Raw genomic sequence first — 20347 nt, 5'->3', positions numbered from 1 at the left:
TCAGTGAGATGGGTGATGGGCATCAGCCAAGTGCAAACTAATTATGGATTCCCCATGATTGCTATGTTGTCTCTTGTGAAGACAGAGCACTGCGAACTGAGTCAGTTTACGTGGGACATGGGGAATGATAGGTGAGTGAGAGGGTTAGCCATGTCACTCCCCATCACTGATATCAGTCAATCAGAAACTAATTTTATTTGAGCTATACTACAGTGAGTAAGATTATGTATTTAATTTGTAGCAGGCAGTTTTAATGATCATAACTTCATACCTGTGAAGGTGGAATAGGGCAGCCACCATTTGCCATTGCCTTGTGTTGCTGCAAGGTGGCTAGCAGGTCCTCACAACTCAATGTGCGGCCAGAGCCACCAGCAGCTGCCAAATAGTCCAACACCTGTTGCTCATCCAGCAAAAGAGCATTCAGCTGGTAAAGATCTGCCAGTCCACGCCTACATTCCTCCTTAACCTGTACAATAAAAAAAAATTTGTTCTAACTTTAGAGTTTTGCGAGTTGAATACAATAAAAGCAAATCAATTCCAAAAGGAAGAGCACAGTGTGTGTTTCATGGAAAGGAAAACTTACGAAAAAGAACTTACTGTACATGGAATTACTGAAGCCAGTAACATTGTTAAGTAAAGATGCCACCAATCAAGCAGTTGCTTTTAATATCAGAATACCTTAGTAGGCATGTTTCTTTGAAATTTGCCTTTTATTTAATTTAGGCCACCACAGGTCAGTTACGTACAGTTCAATACTCCATTTTTCGTTATCAGGTTTAGCAACAACTACAACAATGCACCCACAATAATAATATCAAAACAAAATGTATAGATTATAATAAAAATGCTAATATATTTGGGAAGATGCAAAATTCATCTTGTACAGTGATGTCATCTGTGTTTATTTTAATCTGCCTATCTTAACTGTTGTTTCATTGCCTTTTGAAAGTATTGTTTCAACAACATATAGCACTGCAGACTAAGAGTTTATGCAATTATTTGATGCAGGTGACATTGCCTGGTCTCTCTCAAGGTAACAATTGAGAAAAACAATACAGGGTGTTTATAAATGAATATTGGGGGTTTTAACACTTTGTAATATTTATTACATTAAACTTACTCTTATAAATGATGTCTCATATGAAAGAGCAACTCAAACTGTTATATTTGGCACTAGTGTACATGTGCAGCACACATTGTTTCCATCTCAATCCTCTATACAGCAGTAGTAGCGAAGATTGCGACTAGTGAACAGAAAGCGTTTTGTGTTTTACAGTTTGCAAAGACCGAATCTGTAGTTACTGTGCAACGTGCGTTCCGGCTGAAGTTGGAAGAAGATTAGCCAGAGAACTTTATCTTCCCGCAAGATGGTGTGCCACCTCACTGGCATAGTGAAGTACGCGATCGGTTGAACTTCACTGTACCAAAGTGCTGGATAGGCCGCAAGGGGCCCAATGACAGGGCTTGTTTTGCATGTCCTCCATGTTCACTCAACCTAAGGCCATATGATTCTTTCCATTAGCACTTCATCAAGGATTGAGTGTACGTGTCTCCGAGCAACTGTTGCTACAATCACTGAAGACACACTTATCAAAGTTTGGGAAGAACTTGTCTATAGACTTTATGTGTGCCGTGTGATAAATGGTGCTCACATTTAACATTTATAAGGTTCTTGGTAAAACTGCTCGAGTTGCTCTTTCATTTGACACATCATTTATAATTGTAAGTTTAATATAATAAATATTATAAATCGTTGAAACCCCGATATTCATTTATAAACACCCTGTATATGTAGTAATATAGCAGTGAGCGCCCTCTCTAACTTGATGATGACGATGATGATGACAACACAAACACCCAGTACCCGGGAGAGAAAATCCTCAACCTGGCCGGGAATGGAACCCGAGATCCGGTGATCCAAAGGCAGCAACACTAGCCACTAGACCACGAGCTGCAGACTTATGCAAATGGAGGAGCATAAACCAGTTTTTCAATTTGTCAGAGACACACAACAATGTTTATTACGTTGATTTACACCTTTGACAGATGTTCTTCACATGCGTGTAATACACACAACACACCATTTTACCTGTGCCCAGTAGCCACAATGCTCTGACTGCCACGATGCGAGAAGCGGCCTACGGGTCACTGAGGTGGCCTTCTTCCATTACATTAGTCAGCCTCTGAATGCACATTGAAAACATCTGGATTCCTCGACCGTGCTCTGCCCTTTGAGTGAGCCTCTGTCGTACATTTTCCACACTCTGACATCACAAACTTTTCACGTAGAAAGCTGACGTTCGAGTTAATGGCTTCGTGTTGGCAACTTAATTCTCGACCAGAAAACAATAGTGAACCGAGAACTGTATACCGAAAAGTGCATTGCTACAACGGAAAGCGAATTTTTGAGCTAGTGATCGGCTTTCAGTCCAGGGAGGAGCACACTCCAGCTTGCGACTATTGACACAGGAATGAGACGGGCAAAACGTACCCACTCGGCGTCCTTCCTCGAGTCGGCGGCGGCGGCAGCGGCAGGAGCCACCCGTTGCTGCTGCTGCTGCTTGGATCGCTCGTCGCGCACGAAGAGGCTGCGCAGCGACTCGACCCTGGAGATGCGGCGGCCGCTGCGGGCGGCAGACGCGCTGGCTGCGGCGGTGCCGGTGGCGGCCCCCACCCCCGCGGCAGGCGGCGGCGTGGCGGCCGCGGAGCCGGGGGCAGCGCCGGCGGCCGGCGCCTTGCCCGGGGACCAGTGCCGCCTGCGGCCGGGCGCCACCGCCAGCAGCTCCGACGAGTCGCTGCGCTTCAGCTGCTCCCACTTGCGGCCCACCTTCTTGCCCCACGTCGCCAGGCCTGCGCATTACCACAGATATGCGTCACCAGTCAAATTATTCACTATTGGTCTACTCGTAAACTTACGCTACACCCCTAATGTAACCTAAACTGTTATTTCCTGTGGTATACAACGTGAACCTAGAGCACTTAATTCATTAAATAACAAATTACAAGCAGCAGGTATTTTCTGTGATTTGTCAAAGGCATTTGACTATGTGAACCACAACATCCTTTTAAATAAATTAGAATTCTATGGTGTCATGGGCAGTGCTGCAAAATGGTTCAAGTCATACCTCGCTAACAGGAAACGAAGGGTGTCAGTGCAAGGGGCTAGTGAATTAAGTCGTCAGTCATCATCAGAATGGGAAGAAATTGCATGTGGTGTCCCACAAGGATCCATCTTAGGGCCATTGCTTTTTCTTGTGTACATTAATGATCTCTCATCAGTTGCACTGCCAGAAGCAGAGTTCGTTTTGTTTGCAGATGACACAAGTATTGCAATAAATAGTACGTCGAGTGTAGTTCTAGAAAGATCTGCTAATGATATTTTCATGGATATTAATAAATGATTTAAAGCCAACTCACTGACATTTGACTTCGAAAAGACTCACTACATGCAATTCAGAACCTGTAAGAGGTTTCCACCCAGCATATGCATAAATTGTGAAGAAGAGCAGATAGAAGAGGTTGACAGTCTTAAATTCCTGGGATTGCAATTTGATAATAAATTCAGTTGGGAGGAGCACACCACAGAACTGCAGAAACGCCTTAACAAATCTGTATTTGCAATTCGAGTGTTAGCTGACATAGGCGACATAAAAATGAAAAAGCTTGCATACTTTGCCTACTTTCATTCCATAATGTCAAGTCAAACAAAAGTTTTCAGGGTACAAAAGCGTGTAATACGTATTATTTGTGGAGTAAATTCACGGACGTCCTGTAGAAACCTCTTCAAAGAACTGGGTATACTAACTACTGCCTCTCAGTATATTTACTCCTTAATGAAATTTGTCCTAAAAAAATATATCTCTCTTTCCAACAAACAGCTCAGTTCATACATACAATACGAGGAACAAAAATGATCTGCACAAGGACTTAAAAGCACTTACTTTAGTTCAAAAAGGGGTCCACTACTCAGGAACACTCATCTTCAATAATTTGCCAGCAAACATAAAAAATTTAGTTACAAATAAAGATCAGTCTAAAAGGAGCCTGAAAGATTTACTAGTAGCCAACTCCTTTTACTCCATTGACGAATTTTTTTAATAGAAACCAATTATGTATTGTATACATTCATACTATTAGTATTATTATTTCAGCTTTTAAAAAAATTGACATGTTCCACACCCACGATGATCTCCTCAGCACGGATCTATGGAACGAAAAACTAATCTAAATTGGTTCCCAACATAGAGGTATTTACCTCCTGAGGGATAAAATGAAATTTTCGTAGGGGTAAAAACCAAACGATTCCTTTCTGTTGCAGCCACGAAATTAAATTATTTTCAAAATATCATTACTATTATCACAATTTTGTAAATACCATATATTGATTGTAGAAGTTATCAATAATTACTTTTTCTTAATTAATAGCCTTATGCGATGGATGTTACAGGTTCTTCACATAGTCTACCCACTACACACATATGTTGTGCTTTGTGCCGTTCGTCACTGATGATAAAAGTGAGACCTATGATAAAAGTGAGACAAATGGTAAATAGCCCAAGAAAACGTGTTCTCCAAGCTGTAGGTAGCACATTCGGTAGTCCAGAAATTGCTTCATTTCCCTCTTCGAAACATATAAATGAATTAATCACTGTCTTGTAACATGTAATTTTGGATCCCCATGAAAGTGATTTTTTGTTTGTTGGAAGGCCAATTGAAGTTTATTTTTTCTGGGTTCTACTGATTTGCTTTCCCCAGCATTCCGACTAATCCATTCTCCGAATTATTTGAATTCTTTTACTATTTCAATCTTTTGTTCTTGAACTTTGAGGTATTTACATGAGTGCTTGATGTTTGTCAATATCTTAGTTTTTTCAAAGGAAATGTGAAGACCTATTTTAGCTGCTTCTTTCTTTAGTTCAAGGATGTGTTCCCGTGCTGCTTCCATTGTTTCAACAATCAGGGCCATACCATCTGCAAAAGCAATGCAGTTTACTTTAAAGTTCTTCTTTTTGCAACCCAGTCTTACACCACTCTTAACATTTGTGTTCTATTCTCTAACTACTTTCTCAAGCGCACAATTGAACAGCAGCGGTGAGAGCACATCCCTTCTGACATTATACCAAGGACGCATGTTATTTTCTCCATCCCACCTGACGTTTCTTCAGTTTCTAGTGCAGCGGCCATAAGTCGGGTCATCAGATCTTCTTCTGTCTCTACATGAGTCACGTAGCAAGGCAGACGTTAAGTGACATCAGGTGACCCCATTACATACCACGACAAGCAACTCTGAGACCTTTCTCTTTCCCCTCAGCAGACGTGGACGCTTACATATTTAAATTGAAACCGTCGTAGAACGGAAATGGTACGTTTCTGGACATGGGTTCCTATTCAAAATATTATGTAATCACTCCCCCTATAAGTTTCAGAAGTTTGTAACGGGAATATCCGAATACCCTGTATAAGGAAATCATATGTATTTGAAAAGGAAAATGTAAGAAAGTATTTCATTAATTGAACCCGATGAAATCATTTCGTCCCTTTTTCATATCAAGTTGGGTCTTATGAAAAACCTTCTAGAAGCTACAGGTAAAGGATGTCGGGCCTTCAGTCACTCAAAGAAAATTCTCCTATATTTAATGAAGGAAAAGCTGAAAGAAGGTATATTTGATGGGCCACGAATAACAAAATTGATGGAAGATCTCATTTTTGATACCAAACTCGCAAATACCGAATTAGCTGCTTGGTCCACTTTCAAACCAGTCCTTAAGGCTTCTTGGGCAACTAAGTTTCCATTGTGAATAACCAGCTAGATAGTTAGTTACAAGACACGGTGTGTGGAATGTGGCTAAAATTCACTTTTTTACATTCACACCATGATTTATTTTCGGAAAGTTTGGGAGCTGTAAGCGATGAGCAGTGTGAGCACTTTCACAAAGACATCCGTATCACGAAACACTGTTACCAAGGTCACTGAACCCTTTGATGACGGGAGACCAGTGCCGCGGTCTTGTTAAGACGACTGAGGAAAAAGCACATAAAAGGAGAGCATCGTTATCACAGTTTCAGAGTGCCAAAGTAGATAAAGTTGAAAATATGCTGACAATTTATACATATTAAACAGGGAGTTGTAAAGTTTTGAATATGTATTTCTTGTTTGTTTTAATTCTGTCAGTGTTCGCTAGTACTGTTTTTAATTCTGGTGTGTATCTAGGAAATGTGACCTTACAGAGAAAAACTGATTCTCCCAGTGAATTCAGCGCCACAATATTAGGTTATTACTGCTATTTACAAACCAGATGCAGAGAAGTTTAAATTTGGCTCTGAGCACTATGGGACTCAACTACTGTGGTCATTAGTCCCCTAGAACTTAGAACTACTTAAACCTAACTAACCTAAGGACATCACACACACCCATGCCCGAGGCAGGATTCGAACCTGCGACCGTAGCAGTCGCACGGTTCCGGACTGCGCGCCTAGAACCGCGAGGCCACCGCGGCCGGCGAAGTTTAAATTTATTGACTAGTGTAATTAATAGTATGCCTTCTGTCTTATCTATGTCTTGATACCGGGACAAAAGAGTACGCAGACGATATTCACGGGATGATGAAGGCGATGGGAGAGAGGGGGGAGGGGGGGGGGAGGGAGAGTAGACACATCTACCAAATCTGTTACGAAATATGTTCGAAAATCAATGTTATTGTTCGCGAAAAAATAGGTAAGTAATGTGGGCACGGTATATGGTTTGTCTACCTCAGGAACATTAAGCTCAATATTAACTAACAATTTTCTCGTACTGATGCTCGTACTGATATACGCGCCTCAAAAGCTAAATGATTAAACTTAAGCAACTCAAGAATTATTATGAAATGAAATTATTTTCGATTTACAATTTAATCATGTCAATCACGCTAAAGAATAGCGCGTCTCCTGCATATGCCCTTCACTGTAACACTGCCAGTTTTAAAATCCGAAGAAAAGAATGCACAACAGTGTTAATAATGGAATAGCGCTCTGCTATTTCTTTAATGAGACACTCATTCGTATCATTCATTTAAAATTCATTTGTGAATCACAACATAAAAGTGATCAGAGCAAGGAGATCTCTGGCATAAACTACATCCCAGAAGCCGCGCAGTTTCACATAATCAACAAAGCACGTTATCAATGTTACAGAAATATTTCACAAACCTCTTACTAAATCACTGCACACCAATTGACGTGCTGGCATTGGGTGGCTGCAGTGGGGTCGAGCGAGCATCAAACGAACGGTGGGAACGAAACTTAAAAAGCTATCCATTCGTAAGGTCACAGCTGCGTACTATCACAATTCTAGCCCAAATTTTCTCGCGGGATCGATTGCTGGGGGGTGATATGTTGTAAGTGTGCGTTTTCGCCCTTAAAGTATGAGGTCGAGTTAATGATGTTCCTTGTAAGAGCCGTCCGGTGCATTTTCTCTGATGTTTCGGCGGATGCGTGCAGTTTCGTTTTTTCTGTTAGTCGACTGTTCATGTCTTTCACGCGATGTCCAGTGTCGTCGGAAAGCATCGGTTACTTCCCACCATAAAATAATTGTTAAAGCGGAGTTTTACGTGTCGGTTGCGGACCCAAATTAGTCTAGTGTGATATTCGTTTTAGCAGTATGTATTAAAAAGAACAGTAAACCGCAGAAGAATAACCAGCTGTGCAGCAACGACAGCACCGCACTAGTCCATGCTGACTGCTACTGCCAAGCATACAGCGCTACTCAGTCACTGCTTGAGTTGTGATTATTGGTTCAAATGGCTCTGAGCACTATGGGACTCAACTGCTGAGGTCATTAGTCCCCTAGAACTTAGAACTAGTTAAACCTAACTAACCTAAGGAAATCACAAACATCCATGCCCGAGGCAGGATTCGAACCTGCGACCGTAGCGGTCTTGCGGTTCCAGACTGCAGCGCCTTTAACCGCACGGCCACTTCGGCCGGCAGTTGTGATTATTCTTTGTGTTTTACTGTTCTTGTTAATACATGTCGATAAAATGAATAGCGCACTAGGTTAATTTTGGACCTCTATATCGAACCGGACGTAAAATTCCGCTTTAAAAATCATTTTGTATTTCACGGGAAACAAACGGACGCTTTCCATCGAGGCTGGGCGTCGCATGAAAGACGTGATGAGCAGCACTTGTTTCGGCTGACTCCAGCTACACACTCCAGAAACGAAATTGCAAATATCTGCTGAAGAAACCAAAGAAAATGCGTTTGACGACTATTAGGAGGGACATCCTGTACATTATAAAAACGCACTAAATACATATGTATGTATTTTCTCATAAACCAATGATCGATTTCAAACGCACCTGGTACACACAACACTTATTATCCGTAAAGAAGTACTCTGTGGGGTAAGAACCACATCACACTGACCTGGGAGTGAAAAACGGAGTGACATAAAACGTGGGCGGTGTGAGCGAGGAGATAGAAGTGGTCAGTGATTTGGGGGGAGAGGGGGGGAGGTGATAGGACGACGAGATATCTGCGATTCATGTGAAATACGCGTAAGCAGGAGAAGCCACTCGTAGAAAGTTAGTGCTGTGTGAAACTGCATGATAAACTTACAAAGGAGACGGGAGTCGTTAGGATGACGAAGTAGTGATACCTCAGGAAAAAGAAAAAGGTTGAGTACATGGTGTAGGCAGTGTTGGGGAGTGTGCGGGAGAAGGGAATTGCTGTGGGAAACGTTAGCAAGAAATGAGGTGACGTGACGTGACGTGCACTGGTTGAGGTGGTAGAAGCATTCAGCTCCTTGACCATTTAGCCACGATTCTCACAGAGCAACAGTGAGGGGTGTTCTCTCACAATGTTTTTTGTAGTATTATTAGCGTTAAACATGCACTGTGGAAACCAGTTTCGCCAGAAACAGACACTGTCACTTTGCTGAAATACACACGCCAAAAACGGTTTTGCATCACCTCGGTTCCGAGACTTCCGGAACCTGTACGGAAAATTGGAATAGAGATCAACGTAAAAATCCCGTCCTTTCTATTGTTCATGAAAACCACACATTGCATGCTGTACCACCATACAGCTAGACCTTCAGAGGTGGTGATCCAGATTGCTGTACACAACGGTACTTCTAATATCCAGTAGCACGTCCTCTTGCATTGATGGAGGCCTGTATTCTTCGTGGCATACTATCCACAAGTTCATCAAGACACTGTTGATCCAGATTTTCCCACTCCTCAACGGCGATTCGGCGTAGATCCCTCAGAGTGGCTGGTGGGTCACGTCGTTCGTAAACAGCCCTTTTCAATCTATCCCAGGCATGTTCGACAGGGTTCATGTCTGGAGAACATGCTGGCCACTGTAGTCGAGAGATGTCGTTATCCTGAAGGAAGTCATTCACAAGATATGCACGATGGGGTGGGGGGGGGGGGGGGCGAATCGTCGTCCATGAAGACTAATGCCTCACCAATATGCTGCCGATATGGTTGCACTATCGGTCGGAGGATGTCATTCACGTATCGTACAGCCGTTACGGCGCCTTCCATGACCACCAGCGACGTACGTCGTCCCCACATAATGCCAACCCAAAACAGCAGGGAACCTCCACCTTGCTGCACTCGCTAGACAGTGTGTCTAAGGCGGTCAGCCCGACCGGGTTGCCTCCAAACACGTCTCCGACGATTTTCTGGTTGAAGGCACATAAGACACTCATCGGTGAAGAAAACGTGATGCCAGTCCTGAGCGGTCCATTTGGCATGCCGTTGGGCCCACTTTATCGCGCTGAATGATGTCGTGGTTGCAAAGATGGACCTCGGCAGTGAAGTTGCGCATCATGCAGCCTATTGCGCATAGTTTGAGTCGTAACACGACGTCCTGTGGCTGCACAAAAAGCATTATTCAACAAGGTGACGTTGCTGCAAGAGTTCCTCCGAGCCATGATCCGTAGTTCGAGGTCTTCAATACAGAAGTAGCCCTTGGGCGTCCTGAGCGAGGCATGTCATCGACAGTTCGTGCCTCTCCGTATCTCCTCCATATCCGAATGACATCGCTTTGGTTCACTCCGAGACGCCTGGGCACTTACCTTGTTGAGAGCCCTTCCTGGCACGAAGTAACAAAGCGCGGACGGTATCGAACCGCGGTACTGACCGTCTAGGCATGGTTGAACAACAGACAACACGAGCCGTGTACCTCCTTCCTGGTGGAATGACAAACTGATCGGCTGTCGGACCCCCTCCGTCTAATGTGCGCTGCTCATGCATGGTTGTTTACATCTTTCGGCGGGTTTAGTGACATCTCTGAACAGTCAAATCGACTGTGTCTTTGATACAATATCCACAGTCAGCGTCTATCATCAGTAGTTCTGGGAACCGGGATGATTCAAAACTTTTTTTGATGTGTGTACTATTTCTTGACTGACATGGCCGCTACACCTCACGCTGGATGTTGTCTTCTCACTATCTGTCACCTGGTAGAACTCCTGAGTTGCACTCACCTGTGCCAGTACATAATATATCGCGCGAGTGGGACTGTATTAAACGTTTCTTAATGAAGTGAGACGTCAGAAAAGTCTTTAACGTTGTTGTACAACTGAAAAGTATTTGAATGAATAAGAACACACTGTTTGAAATGTTTTACATAAATGAAGGATAACAAATCTACCTAATATGACTTGCAACACTAATGCAAATTATTTCACATATTCATTGGCATTCAAAAATCGCCTAGTATAAAACTACTGCGGTTGGTGTGTGTGTGTGTGTGTGTGTGTGTGTGTGTGTGTGTGTGTGAGGTGGGGGGGGGGGGGGGAGGGAGGGAAGACTAGGAGGAGAGGAAAACAGTAAATACCGGTAGCTGAGAACAGAGGAAAGGCCGGCAACGGGAAAGGCTCACAACTTTGAAGTACTAGCAATGAAATAATATCAAGAGAGCGATCTTTCTGTAGTGAGGGCTCTCCATAAGAAGCTTCATACGTACTATAATTACGAGTTGACAAAGAAAATGAAATGCGAAGGGCATTTTTAATGAAGATGACGAATTGTTAATTGTCATAATACGATTACGTTAATATTCCCATCTCATTTTGTTCTGATACTGTATTTAATAGTAAAATACCCATCTATGAATTTTTTAGCATTTTACAAAGAAAAAAGTCTCTTTAAAGGAAGGAGATAAAAATAAGCGCTGTAGTATTCATCAACAACAACTATAACTACTACTGCTACTACTACTACTACTACTACTACTACTACTACTACTCGCATGTAGCTTCCAGGCTGTATCGTCGTGTTCCATGAAACCTTTTCGTTGCTGTCTTTTCTTCCAGAGCTGCGTTGGACATCTTCAGAGGTGCTGAGACTTGCTACCGGACGGGTAGGGATTTTACACAAGTGAATTTCTGCCCGCTTTTCACGGTACTGATATAGCAACGTTGAGCACGTCTGAAGATTTCCACCGCAGCTCTGGACGAAAGTTTCATGGCCCGCGATCATACATCCCGGAAGATTCACAGTATTCTCGCATGGTAACACAAACAACGCTGCTAACTTCTGCTTCAGCATTTCTGAAGAGAATTCTGGACACCGAAGTTACCAGCAGTGGATCGGAGCAGTCCATGCTTGCTGTCCCTCACGAGTACTCATCGTTTGTTTATACGCGCAGAGCGTGGTGCGTGAGCCCTGAGCAGCCATCGGTCTGCTCAGAAGCCTTGGGGATCCCTTTCACCGACGCCATTTCGATGCGACCTACTAGCCAAGTGATCTTTCGCCAGATCCCGACGTACAATTACTCCTCGAGCCGAGCAGGGTTCTAACAACATAAACCGAGAAGATATTTTTCCTTACGCGCATTGTAGGCTTGAATGCTGCGTATACCCTAGACCATGGGTGTCTAACCCGCGGGCCGCATGCGACGCAAGAAGTAAACATCTGTCACATGATCCGTTAAAAAAATAAATAAAATAAAAATCCGTTTACGTAAAATAACAATACTTTTTCAATCCGAAACTCTCGCCTCACGATGTTGGTCTCTCCATTGACCCAACCGTACTTTTTTTTCCTTCCTCGGCGGTTATTGTGAAGTATATTACGTATGGCCCCACAAATTGTCGCTTCTTCTGAAGTGCCCCAGGTAAACGGAACGGTTGGTCACCTCTACCCTACGAACACAGGGATACGGAACGGAAAGGCGTGGGAGGGATTGGGGATGGGGTGGGATAGCGCTAAGCGATCCGCTTGGCCCCTCTATGATCTGAGGATGTACACTTCTTTTTCATCACAAAATTCTAGCGTATTTCTAGCGACACTTGTCTGTAGTTCCGTTGCACCGTAGATTTAACGTTGGCGAGCGCGGCTACAAACACCTGCTGGTATGGCTGTATAATAAACTCTCAGACTGAGATTCAGTCGCAAGTCTGTTAAAAGCCGTTTCTACAGGCCAATTTGAGGGCTGTTCCGCGAGATTTCCGTAATTTATACAAGTAATGCTAGTTCTAGGGTACGCTTTACTCAAAAAACCTAAAAGATATAACTTTCGAAGCACATTTTGTTTGACTTGAAATACTCGAACATTACATAAGAGAAGGTATGAAAAATATTGCACTAAATACATTAACACGGTTAGATATGTGGTTCTGTAAGAAAACAAAGTGTTTTAGATGATATCAAAGTTGAATAAGCGTTTTTAATCTTTATTTCCTGTTTCTCTAGCTCGTGGGGTATTGATGTGGCGTTTTGCTGATTATATTTGTTGTAGTCCAACAGGATTTAGTCGTTAGTTCTTATTGTTTCTACAACCTAAGGTTTTGAATTTTCAGTGTGAACTAAACATCCCTGGCACATGAAACAAACATTTTTGTTAGTAAATAACTGCACGGATTTAAATCTAACAAGAATGTAACTGCACATTGATGGGTCACATAGGTAGCATTTAATAACAGAAATACATGTGCTTTTTGAGGGGTGCCATTGTCATCTTGAAGATAACAGCGATTCAATGTTTGAGAATCTGCGAAAACCAAATCGTTCTAGAATCGCAGTTTTGTTTTATTCATTGGCAAGTTTCGATCTTTATGGTCACAGTCAGGTAGATCTGTATCCTTAAATTTAATAGAAGTAAATAAATTTATAGCTATGGCTGATCTCACATAATGCAATAAACACGATAAAATTGTAATAAATACTCATGACCCGCGACGGAGGGCCGCCGGTAACACGACACTGCATCACGGGCTTTGAGTGTTTATTACAATTTTATAGTGTTTTTTTACTGTATTATGTGACGATAACAATCCTGGTTATAAAATTTATTTGCCCCTCTTATTACGTTTAAGGAGATAGATCAATCTAATTATCATAGCGATAGAAACCGGCCACTGAATAAAACAAAACTCGATCACAAAATGTTTTCGTTTCCAGACGTGCTTTAGATTTACTGATGAAATATGCTTACCATTAAGTATCAAAATAATGTACCTACCTTTAAAACTTTGGGAGGGTAGCTGCTAAGGCTTTTATGTAGAGTAAGGTTTGTACGCTCTCTGGCACAGTTCTTGGGGCTCAGCACAGTCTCAAACGAAAGAATCAGTTACATCCAATATGGCAGTATTATCATCATGGCCCCTCTTGGATAAATTTCTGCGGATGCCTGTGTCTGGACATCCGAAGTTTTCTGCTTGACACTGGAAGGCTGCTTTTCAAATCACAAATGTACAAATATTTCTACCCTTGTAGCTCACTGTACGTTGGTCCAACACCTTCTCCAGTGGGTAGATTCAAATTGAAGTGCGATTCCAGAAGGTCCGTAGATCAGCCTTCTACCTTTGTCATTGCCTCCTCATTGGACTCAGTACGGTTTCCTAGTCACAAACCAAGCGCGATGGCGCAGTGGTAAGACACTGGCCTTTCACTCAAGAAAATAGCATTTTATATTTACGTTCTGCAGTCCAGGTTTAGTATTTGTGTCAGGGTTACTCTGAAAGGGCACGGTCGATTTCCTTCCATATTATTCCCCAACCCCAATGACCTTCTCGCCAGTGGGACGTAAAACCTTCGAGTGAGTTAGTTAGTTAGTTAGTTAGTTATTCGTTCGATCCATCCTTCCTTCCTGGATCACGGAAATTTATGCAAGTGAGAAGTTTTCAAATATGGTGAATGTACCAACATCTTTACTTTAAATCCCTCGGTTTGAGTTAAGCAGACAGCTTCTTAATTATGGAGAATGAATCCGCTCACGTCCATAAATTCAGCATGGGTATCGAAAAAATATGTACGCAAGAGCTGTGCAGACTACCGCGTAGCAAAATAACGGGATAGAATCTATTCGTGCGTAAGAATTAACGATCTCTCAGTCTATATAAGCACACCGGTCAACAAATTAGTCACCGCCGGGAGAAAGTAAGTTAGTACCAGTGTAACTATCTCTAGCATTGATAATGGCCTCGATTTGGCGAGCAGGATATGCCACGAACTTCTTTAGGCATGCATAGCAAGCTGAAGCCCCAGAGCCACCAACCTGCTGGGTTGTGATTACTAAGTTTCACCCGATGTACAAAGAGTCCCAGACATTTTCTACGGGATTTGCTTCAGGTGGCTTAGCAGGGCAGTCGAGATGCTAGAAATTGTCTGAGCGTTCGTTAAACCAGGAGCACATATGTGCAACTCTATGAGCACTGCTGTCGTCATTTTGGAAGATTAGATCCATAGCGTACTCATGGTTAAGATCCAGAACAAAAGACAACACTTAGCCACCGTGAATGCTGAAACAACGTCCTGATTCATATTCAGGGCAACTCATACCGCCACTTATTCGGACCACACTACTCGCCTCCAGTCAGCTATTATCCAGGATCTGTTTTGTTTGGCACATTGAAGACTTTTAGCTTTATCTGTCGCTCTAAGCAAAGGTCTTTTGAGAGATACCGATGTCCATTGTACGTAGTTCCCTTCGCAATACTCGTTCTGAGACTGGCTGACGCGGACACGAGTTCACCGACTGAAGCAATTCCAGTCGGGATTGAAACCAGCTATCATTGGCACGGCGAGACACGCTTCTCATGTCCCTGTCGCTTAAGATCTTTCTACGTCCACTGGTCTTATGATGTGTAACATGCCTGTCAGTGGTACAGCACTCCTTGACACATGCTGGACACTCCATGTTGACCAACAAATCGAGCAGTTTCATTCACGGTAGAGAGAGGGAAGGGGGGGGGGGGGGCACGCATGCAACAATTCATTAGCATGACAAGTTCGGGGATAGAGGATCAAATAGTAGCAGTCACACACCACCTACAGCGCTCAAATGCCGCCAGTGTACCTTCTTAAGAGAATGGCTATTATTTTCTCCTGCGGCCTTACACACTCCACAAGCCGTTCTGCTGTGCATGATGGATTATACTTCGTACTAATATTAGTGATTTTCTGTCCTATTCCATTTGCATACTGAGATAGGGAAAAATGTCTTAAGAATCCTTGGACGCCCCAATCTCTTGCTCTATTCTGATGACCCCATCGTGAGATATGCGATAGTGGTGAAACAGTCTTCCTCGTATACAGGACCTCTAAAATCGGTCAACGGGGTTTCACGAGAACTATTTCGACCTTCTTCAAAGAATTCTGTAACGCTATCGTAGCAGCACGTCTCTGCATGTGTTCGGTGTCTGTTGTCACTCTTCCACGATAAATCTCTCAACTCTGAAGTAATATTATATTCCATAGCATCAGCGACACACTGCAATGTCAAGCAGTGAATGTCCTCATCTAACAAGGGAACCTCCCCATCGCAACCCCCTCAGATTTAGTTGTAAGTTGGCACAGTGGATAGGCCTTGAAAAACTGAACACAGATCAATCGAGAAAACAGGAAGAAGTTGTGTGGAACTATGAAAAAAAATTGTAAAATATACAAACTGAGTAGTCTATGCGCAACATAGGCAACATCAAGGACAATGTGGGCTCAGGATCGCCGTGGTCCCGTGGTTAGCGTGAGTAGCTGCGGAACGAGAGGTTCTTGGTTCAAGTCTTCCCTCGACTGAATATTTTACTTTCTTTATTTTCGCAAAGCTATGATCTGTCCGTTCGTTCATTGACGTCTGTGTTCACTGTAATAAGTTTAGTGTGTGTGTTTTGCGACCGCACCGCAAAACCGTGCCATTAGTAAACGAAAGGACGTGCTTCGCCAATGGGAACCGAAAACATTTGATCGCAAAGACATAGATCAACCGATTCCTCCACAGGAAAACAGATCTGATATATTCTATACGACACTGGTGACGGCATGTGCGTCACATGACAGGAATATGTTGTCGACCCACCTAACTTGTACAATTGGCGAATGGGTAAAAAGATTCTTCTACCTTGCCCGATTTAGGTTTTCTTGTGGATGTGATAATTACTCCCAAAAAAGTGATGAAAACATAAGAGTTTGTCACATAAACTGAAAATAAAAAATTAAACTTTTCACTCGAGGGAAGACTTGAACCTAGGACCTCTCGTTTCGTAGTTGCTCTCGCTAACCACGGGACCACGGCGCTCCTATAGTCCCAATGCCCTTGATGTTGCCTATCTTCGCATGGACTACTCAGTTTGTATATTTTACTAATTTTTTTCATAGTTCCACACAATTTCTTCCTGTTTTCTCGATTGATCCGTGTTCAGTTTTTCAAGGCCTATCCACTGTGCCAACTTATAACTAAATCTGAGGGGGGTGCGATGGTGAGGTTCCCTTGTAAGGGAGAGAATATGCGTGTGAAGTTTTGCGCCCTTGCACATAACTTTCTCGTATGGCAGGAAGAAACACCTGTCATTCAAACATTTGAGCACCAATATGACAGCTGAGTGTTGTTCAGCTTCTGATCTGTCGATTATTTTAAATGATAATGACACGAGTGTGATGTGGGTCTACAGGTTGTGGTGTCGTCAGGCATCCTCCACAAAGTACCTGGAGGGAGGTTGTAGTGTTTCAGAGTGGGTCAATCATTACTATTAAATGGTTACTCAGCAACAGTAAGTCGACAATTATTCTGCATCATTTTTGCCATCTGTGCTTATTTTTCCTATTTTTATTATCTTTAGGTCATTGTGGTATTTCACATCATGTCATTGCATTCATTCGTAATTTTGATTTGGTTGCACAGTGTATTGTTGTCTTAAGCAGTTTTAAAGACATTTATTACTACTTTATGGTGAAAAAGCAGCTGTTTAGTTTATAAGACAGTAGTAGTAGTTGTTGTAAAATCTGCCGATGCCACCAACATTGCCACAGTCACCAACATCGCCACAGTCACCAACATCGCCACAGTCACCAACATCGCCACAGTCACCAACATCGCCACAGTCACCAACATCGCCACAGTCGTAATGCGTAGTAGGTGTTGGCTTACCCTTCCTGGTGGCCTTGGGCGACGGCTGGTCGTGCATGCTGCGCGGCCGCTCCCGCTGGTGCGCGCCGCGGCCGCCCGCGCCGGCGCCCGCCGGCGCCCCTCCCTGGTGCCCCGTGGCGGCGCCCAGCGGCGGCGGCTGGTCCAGCGAGCAGTCGGGCGTCGCCGGCTGCGACTCGCACGCGTCCTGGCTGAGCGGGCTCAGCGACACCAGCTGCGGGCTCGGGTCCGAGCAGCGCCGCTTGAACAGCCGCATCCTGCAACATGCGGTCGCCACGTCAAGCCCTCTGCCGGTTCCTCGAACTACGTGGCTAATTACACAGTTGGCAGCAATTCACAATACAGCAATAAACTCTGCAGGCTCGTCCAGCTCCTGCGAAGGAACCACATCCACTTAAGAGTTTTGATACATGCGAACATATCGTGTCGCCTGCAGAACCACAGGTGTGGATGAAACAATATGGCGGCGCGTTCAACTATGTGCAGTGTAGAAAAAAGAACAGTAATAAATTTATGGTCAGGGCACTCCTAGAACAGTTATCTAAAGCAGAAACCATCTCAAGTTTTTTCCAAAATACTGTGTCGAACTTAGCTAATCCAAGATCTGAGCTGAGGTGGGATGGGTTGAGGAGGAGGCATAACACGTTACTTTTGCAGATGATGGAGAAACAGTTTTCAGATGTAGTTGACGTGTTCTGATTTTTTTTTTTTAATTCATACTGAATTGATGTATCTGCAAATTGAAGGTGGGGCGGGGAAGAAAGGAAAGGGGAGGGACCACTCCTCCCCTTTCCTTTGCTTTCTTCTCCTCTCCGCCTTAAGTTTACATTTATGTGTAACAGCTGCGGATTGTGCGTGGTGTCTGTTCTTTCAGACCTCCTGTTGGAATCTCGGACGAGCGAATATGAAGGAAATAGACAGGGGCTGCGAATAGGTGGTGGTCGATGGAAGTTTGGTTCGGCCGTCTTGCGAGCCGAGATGGTCCGTGAAGTTGCGATAACTCTGCGTCCCGGATGGCCCAGTGGTTACCGCACTTGCCTGGTAAGCAGGAGATCCCAGGTTCGAGTCCCGGTCCGGTACACATTTTCATTTGTCGCCGCTGACTCCGCGTAATGTCCAAATGCAGCTGATAGCAGCGATCCCTCCCCTTTCTTTTCTACCCTTCTCCACCTTCAGTTTACATATAATGTATAACAGCTGAGGATTCTGCGCGGTGTCTGATCTTTCAGACATGTTCGAAAGAACAGGTACCACACATACGAGTACATATGGTATGTGAGTGGTTTGGCCTGGCAGGATGCGCGTTCGGCTTGCGAACCTTTTGTACATTGTGGGAGAGAGAGGAGGTGACAAACTGCCCTCCTCAGCCCCTCGGTAGGTACGTTCTTGAGTTAGTCGCTAATAATGAAATAAAATGTTTATTTTAAATAAAATGTTTATTTTAAATAAACAGCCTACGCCGTTAATTGACTTCTCCTAAGAAACTGACATCGGCTGTCGCCACGCATATGAGGACCACTACCCTACAAGAGTGTTGCGAAGGTATGGTGGCAACGAATTATTGTACGGGGTGTGCACAAAATGCGTTTAGAAATTAATCTGCGTATGATGCAGGAGCTGAGCTTCGGTCATCCCAGTAAAATCTTATGTTCAGAATGTGGGATTCGTGAGAACTGGCACACTTTTCCAAGATGTTTTAGCCAATGGGTTGCAAGTCAAATTCGAATTCCCTCTTAACTACGGATTACGGAGGTCCTGAAGGATACTAAACTATCTGTACGAACGTGTTTAGCATGCTCAGTGACGAAACCGAGATGTGATACGCCTGCCGAAGCTTCCTGTAAAGTGTCGTCACAGTGCACAAGACACGAATGCATCATTTAAACCAGAAAGCAGTCTTCAGAAAGGCAGCACACGTCTCCCGCCGAAAAGAACTTCTCATATGACTACTCAGCCGTTAAAGCCGTCCTCACACGATATTGTGTGAAAACGAACGTTGAGCGCTGCAACGTGGCATTTCATCTTACGAAGGACTTACGAGCGCGAACAAAAGAGGTACCGGCGTATTTTCGCAACGCTCTATGAAATATGATCCCACGCGATGGAAGATCGCTTTCTTCATTACGTGCCAAGCCGAACAGTCGTCACTCACTGTAAGGTGCTTTTGCAGAAAACAGACGTAGAAAGACTTTGGAAGCTTAAATGACGTGGTTTTAGTGTTGCAATTGGTGTTTTTTATTTAGAATTTGCATGCCTTGGAAACATGCTGTTACAAAACACCGGCGTTTTAAAGCATTGTCAGAAACTACTCGTTTTTGGCATCATTTGTTAAAATATCGGAGAGATGTATGTCCAAATCCTAAGAAATAATTGGGAATATAAGCCTGTCAATCGTTTTTATTCAACCGAAGTCAGTCTGTATCCCCAATGATGTTGCTGAAGTGAAAACTTTGTTCGATGCGAAAGAAGCTTTGGAGGCAAATGAGTCACAAAGAGAACTTACACGATCGTGACAAGGCATGCACGAACAGCGTATTAGTCAGATTCAGTTTCTGCAGTCTGGGGACGTAGGTTGAAAACTTAGTTTGATTTTCTAGTACGATGTTAATGTCTTTTGCCCGTCGCCATAGCCGAGTTGTCTAATGTACGCATATGAGCAGGCGCTCGACTCGGATGTAAGCCAGTTCGAATCCTGGCGGTGGGTGAAATTGTCACAGCCATTATGTGACCGGGAAGGGAAAGAAAGGTGGCGTAAATTTCGTGAACACCGATCTTCGTGCCAATGTCCTGGATTAAATTTCAGATCTCTCCATTGTGTCTCGTGAAGTGAGGGCATGTGACACTGTTCATGGTAATCTGTTTGTTGAATGGGAACGTTAAGCCCAGCGGGTCCCTAGGTGATATTGGGGAGCAGGAGTCCATGCTTATCATCATCATCATCATCATCATCATCATCATCATCATCATCATCATCATATAAGTACCCTATACA

At 43.6% G+C, this 20347-nt stretch overlaps 1 protein-coding gene across 1 annotated transcript in view; it reads right to left on the bottom strand.

The window, feature by feature from the left end:
• LOC126263380 (uncharacterized) overlaps positions 1-20347 on the bottom strand; it is a 196883-nt gene that overhangs the window by 26081 nt on the left and 150455 nt on the right. The window contains exons 2-5 of the mRNA XM_049960472.1: positions 17359-17612; positions 2694-2850; positions 2492-2624; positions 272-466 (exon numbers count right to left, since the gene is read on the bottom strand). Of these exons, the coding sequence (XP_049816429.1) occupies positions 272-466; positions 2492-2624; positions 2694-2850; positions 17359-17612 (739 nt within the window). The remainder of the gene's footprint in view (positions 1-271; positions 467-2491; positions 2625-2693; positions 2851-17358; positions 17613-20347) is intronic.

Source organism: Schistocerca nitens, chromosome 6 (assembly GCF_023898315.1).
Source record: "Schistocerca nitens isolate TAMUIC-IGC-003100 chromosome 6, iqSchNite1.1, whole genome shotgun sequence".
Lineage (NCBI taxonomy): Eukaryota > Metazoa > Arthropoda > Insecta > Orthoptera > Acrididae > Schistocerca > Schistocerca nitens.
Note: the sequence above shows the minus strand (reverse complement) of the source record. Positions and strands in the feature narration are given on the sequence as shown.